Here is a 5815-nt window from a genome sequence, read left to right on the forward strand (position 1 = left end):
GCAGTTCTTGTAACAATTTTTCCTCTCGAATATCCGGCTAATTATCGTTGCACGTTGCACTTTGGATGGACGAAAAATTTCGTACTGTTCGATAGGAAATGATTTTTGTACGATATTGAACGGAGGTTTTAGCCTTTTTATACGAAATAATTCGGAGTTATTGTAAACATAATTAATGAGATAACAGTGGAAGGCAATTTGTTTGAAGTTAAATGGTAAATGTTACATGTATAGAGTGTCTCAGAAAGAGATGGATAAATTGAAATCTTTAAAAGGAAAAACACTCTATTCGGCATACAAATGCTTTTGTTTTTACAAGTCGTATAAGAACGGTTAATTAAAAATATTATTTTTCGTAGATAGTAATATTCAAACGAAGAAAATATTTCGAATCGTGACCTTTTTTTTTTTACCTTAGAGTTCGATCATGTATTTTTTAAAACATTTCTTACATTATCTTGTCGAATTTATCATCATTTATTATTATTCTTTTCAATTGAAGTATTGACGTGGGTAAGAAAGGGTTGGATACGTTTCGTACGATGGAAGTATCCAAACGTGGTCGTCGTGGAGGAGAATAGCATTCGTACGATCTTGGATCAATTTCGAAATCACGTAGGTTCAAACCACTGTACCGATTGAATTTCTTTCATTTCAATGTTATACGTTTACAGCTATTTTTTCTCTCAAATTTAGGGGATTTATACTTTGCTGATTCAAGGCCACTCGATCGCAGATGGTATTCGCGTTCACTTAATACATCTGGCTTCATGCAGAAGACTTCTTCGAGCAGGATTGTCTACAAGATGGGGTCTTTACGTGTGGAAGGATCTCGATCAGTTTTCCGTGGACAACCACTTGTTAAATTCACCATGTTCTTATAGAGGTCGACCCATCACAGAGTCCAACATTCAGGTCGGTTTTAAAAATTCAATTTTTTCATTACTACTTAATATTCTCTCCTTTGTATCATGTTCAAAACGATCGATACTGTTTCCTGCTTCTAACTTTTAGCAAAACTATTTTTCTATCAGACTCTATACCTTCCTATAGAATTTCTCGTCTGTATTCTTCTCTATATGTATACAAATACAGAAGCTGAAATAAGACGAAAATCAAGAATACAAAAATTGCGTTTGAGGCTTCGTTTTTTAGTTATTAACGTTTAAAAATATCCCTGTAGCCGAGCAAACCGCCCTACACCAACGAATGCAGGGCATATCAAGACCCGAGGGGTACAGTGATGCCCTATTTATATTCGTTGGTGTAGGGAGGTTTGCTCGGTTACAGGGATATTTTTAAACGTTAATAACTAAAAAACAAAGCTTTAAATGCAATTTTGTTATCGTTGATTTTCGTCTCATTTTCGCCTGTAGAATCATTCCTTAAATTTTCTACCAACTATTGCTGAACATCGTCTACTTTCGTACTCTACTCCTTTCAACGTAACATATTCTTCTTTCACAGACTTCTTACACTTTTTCATATTTCAACTACAGTGTTTCACACGATACACGATTTCAAACGATACATTCGAAGGCAAGCAAGTCTGTAATATAGCTATTTGCAGTAGATTCATGCATTTTAGGACTACGTCAGCGAACTCACGTCGAAGTTCTTTCCACCGGGTCAACCACCGTGGCAAGTTCACGTGATAAAGTGTTACATCCGCGGAGACGACTATCAAATCTGTCTCGTGAGAGCTCATCATCTACTTCTTCGACAAGAGCATTTAGCGCTGGCCGATTTCCTTCCATTGAGATATTCCACTGACAGCTGGACCTGCCAAGAAGCGAATTCCCCTTTCACGAATCTCTACTCCGAACCATCCGCACTTCCGAAGCTCTATCAGAAGCTTACGGAGAGCTTCAGCAATTATTGGAACGAATTTCTATACAACAACGATCCAAACGAGAGGCCAGAGATTCTAAAGAAGCAGATCGGTATATGTCACTGCATAAAAATCGGCGTGATAGTTCTAGTTTCTTCGGTGAAGGAGATGACGAGGTATAGAATACTGTTCTTGAATTATGCGTTACTTTTTCTCTTTTAGTAATAACTCTTTAACTTCGGATAATTCGATTTTGCGAAATTATACTCGAGGCGATAACCAAAACGAAATGCCATGTTGCATAAGTGACAATGACTGGGTAGATTGACATTATTTAATCCCCCTAACGAGATGCAGATTTACGGACACTTTTTAGGTATCGCTACTGGGAAGTGACTGTTGTTGTGGCTAATGCTAAAAATTTTTACAGCGAACTTACGAGTGTCGTCATTTTTATATACTCTTTTAAATTTCTTTCAATTAACCTATTTTAATATTCTTTTTAAACAAGTGTTTGCACTAACCATAAATTGACTCATTGATTCAGTACACACTCTTACTACGAAGTATCAATTACATCTTTCGACTAATTCTTTCCTTTTTGCTCTAGACAGTACACAAAGCGAGAGGGGCCGAAATTTTTCGAAATCTTCTCCATCTTGCAACGAGAAGCCAACAAAAGAAACTTCAAACACACCGTGATCATACGTGCGCTATTCAAGTCTCTGAACCCTTTAGAAGTATTACACAATATCACTACATGGCTCTGGTATCTGGTAGTTATATTCATTCTGAAAACGCCGATATTACTCGTACGAGAGTTACGAGCCTTGAAATCACGTCACAAACACTACCATCCAGACACTCTAATCTCCATGCTATGGTGCTACGTTCCCCTAATATTTCAAGCCACGATGGAGGTGTTCTCTATCACGTGGATTGCGATAAAAGCGCCGAAAACGATATTCGAGGAGCTGTTTCAGAAACATCCACTAGCGAATCGACTTCAGACAACGTCTCCTTGCGGTCGAAAGGTGGTCGCTTGGTCCGAGGAGGTTGAACTCGATGTTCTTCGCAAGATATCTAACATGACGGGGGCGACGGAAGCTGAAATTTTATTAGCCACTACGGTCGACGCTCTCAAAGAGTACTTCCGGCACTCTGGCGTTAGAATACCGGATGACGTGCTTGCCACTGGCAAATTCGTCAGACAGAGAACGATATTTGTGCAGAATCACGAAGCCAGGGGAATTCTGTGTCTCGCATTACCTACGAAGACACCGTTGTTCGAAGATGATCTGGTTGAAATCTTACAGGTTTGTGTGATACGTTATTATACTAACAATTCGTTTTCTTTCTAAAAAGTATTATTAGATTCTGATTATTTCAATATCTTATTCATTCATTTAACTCTTTTTTTTTTTACTTAAGCTAAAATAAATAAAAATTTCCTATTCCTCAAATATTTATACCTGATTCTTTTGCACGACCAATTTAGCATTTGGTATCTAAATGTTTCACGATTTTTTCATTAAATCTACGTTTCGTTGGTACTTCGTTCTTCACGCGAAAAATCGCTATAATGATCTAATTACCTGTCGCAGTTGCTGAAACGTTTAACATCTGTAATTTCCTCGGCGGTTATTCAACAATTTTTCAATCCCGTTGATACTAAGTCTCTCCCTCATCTTGTACATGGAGAATCTTGTCACCGCAGTTACATCAATTTCTTCGTTTAAATACCAGAATATAGTACGAGAATTTCCGTGAAATTCGCGAGACGAAAACAAACTGCGTAACAAACGATACGTCCCTCGCGTTTGACCCAATTTTCCCGGTTTAGCAATTTATTATGCCTGTTATCTTGCACAATAATACCGACGCTGCCATTCTCTTTGAATTACACTGCGCGTCGCAGGTCAGCAATCTTTTTACTGCCGATGATCCAGCTTGAACAAGGGGTTCTCAGAAGTTCCTGGCTGTATTTTCATTCTTGCCGATGCTTATCTACCATCTATTTCCGTTCTCCGCTGTGCAACGCCGATAACGAAATAACAAACGTCGAACAATAACGAACGTTTACTATTAGCTTGCAACATTGTCGGTGTAGTGTACGTTTGAAAGAATGCGCGTGTGTACGCGTGTATTTTCCAGGTCATCCAAAGGAACGTGCGAGATGCGAGATCGAAGCAGAGCGCTATGTACGCCATTACAGCGGCTGAGGCGTCCTGCGGATTGATTTCTTCTTGTTTGCCTTCGTTGCTGCTCAAAGTGATGCTAAATCAGCTAACGAGAAGGTATTCCCTCTCCTTGACTCACGTAGACGGTGATCTACCCGTGGAAGGCGTCGACGCGGTGATGTACTGGAGACCACCTCAAGGCAACTGCAGTAAATGTTTCACTAAAGATTTCACACTAACAAAAATCGTCTTCTTACTCGTTCTTCTAACACGTTCCGTGGTATTCTCGAAAGCTGCGAGGTCAGATTTTTCGGAAGTGACAATTAGAAAAGCGTAAACGTAACATTTAGAAGTTTTTCAACTTTTTTTTAATCCATTCGAAAGAAACGACTCGTTATTTGTTCAATCCACGTCGTGTACATACGTCTTACTGAAATTGATATTACCAATTAGTACTGGAAACACTGGCGGAGAGATAAGATCGGATGAAGATAAAGAAAAAAGTGTGTAAAAATTAAAATCGATATTGACTTGATGTTGAAGTAAAGAAAATGAGTAGTCTACGATTAGAAATTCTGAGGAATATTTCGAATGGGTTAAAATACACATTATGGAATTTTTCTCCTGTACAACTGTGGATAATAATTGAACTTAAGCCGAATTTTATATTCGAGCGAATGTTCTATTCGATGTTCTTGCGATTTTCGTAGACGGAATGTGTTTAATTATCGTGGCACGGAACGTGTTAATTATCGTTGACTCGAGATACGATTCTTTATGCCTTCTTTCTTCCAATTCTGCTCGTTCTTTTTCTATTAATATTTTCGAATATTAATATCCTCTCCTCTCTGGACGCTTTATTTTCAGTGCTCATTAACGCGCGCCCCGTGTTCGTCATTTTTTTTAGATATGTCGATAACTCTACACAGGTACGGAAGCAGTGTACGACTCGGCGTGATGGGCGATGCGTTAATTGGCCCCGAGCACGCAATTATCACTAGGACCTTTCCGAAAAGTGTGGAGAACCTCGCGAATGTGGTCGGTGTTCCAAGAGTTTCGAGCAGAAATTCGACTCCCAGTCCGACTAGTCCGAGCATTTCTCCGGGACATTAAAAATGTACGGGAGATTATGCAGAAACAGGCGAGGCTTTAATTAAAACCTGAATCGTTGCTTAATGTAGGATTACCGTTGTTAATTTAGAGCTTCCGGTAAAACCTTGAATACAAGTAAAAAGAATTGCATTACAAAGTGGTGTAGTGCTTTAGTAATATTAATTAATTAACAGCGTTCTATTAGTATCGCGGTAGTATCTTACTTCGCGCTACATCTTTCATCTTCTTCTTTATTTACGGAAAGTTTTACTTTTTCGATAATCATCGTAGGATGATTTAACCGACTAAGGTAAAAAAATCGCAGATACACAGACATTGCACAATTTTGTCGTTTACCGATAATTCGATCTCGGCACTGTTATCTTTCTTATGTATTTCTTTTTATTTCTGCTTGCTTACACATTTGCAATTTCATATTAGAAACGAATTAATATCGTTTATCGCCGCGTCTCTGACGTTATCTGTAAGTAATGTGAATTATTTTTCAGATCGTGTACGTCTCTCGAGAAGATAGAAATTCGTGTTTTCTGTCTCGGGAAATCGAGCGAAACTCCAATTTGGAAACGGGATGAACACCGGATGTTGGGAAATTGTAGACTTTCGGAGGAGATTTGTATGTAGAATTTGTTATTTAAACGCGTTGGATAATATTTAACATTTTTTTACACGATCTGCATATGTTTAAAGATAA

General features: G+C 38.3%; 1 protein-coding gene across 1 annotated transcript in view; it reads left to right on the plus strand.

Moving 5' to 3' along the window:
• LOC108577078 overlaps positions 1–5652 on the plus strand; it is a 6549-nt gene extending 897 nt beyond the window's left edge. The window contains exons 2-8 of the mRNA XM_017940176.1: positions 503–615; positions 697–915; positions 1589–2007; positions 2442–3147; positions 3986–4220; positions 4919–5128; positions 5613–5652. Coding sequence (XP_017795665.1) covers positions 503–615; positions 697–915; positions 1589–2007; positions 2442–3147; positions 3986–4220; positions 4919–5124 — 1898 coding nt within the window. The 3' untranslated portion in view covers positions 5125–5128; positions 5613–5652. The remainder of the gene's footprint in view (positions 1–502; positions 616–696; positions 916–1588; positions 2008–2441; positions 3148–3985; positions 4221–4918; positions 5129–5612) is intronic.
• The last annotated feature ends 163 nt before the right edge of the window (positions 5653–5815 follow it).

This window comes from Habropoda laboriosa, unplaced genomic scaffold (assembly GCF_001263275.1).
Source record: "Habropoda laboriosa isolate 0110345459 unplaced genomic scaffold, ASM126327v1 scaffold486, whole genome shotgun sequence".
Taxonomy (NCBI): domain Eukaryota; kingdom Metazoa; phylum Arthropoda; class Insecta; order Hymenoptera; family Apidae; genus Habropoda; species Habropoda laboriosa.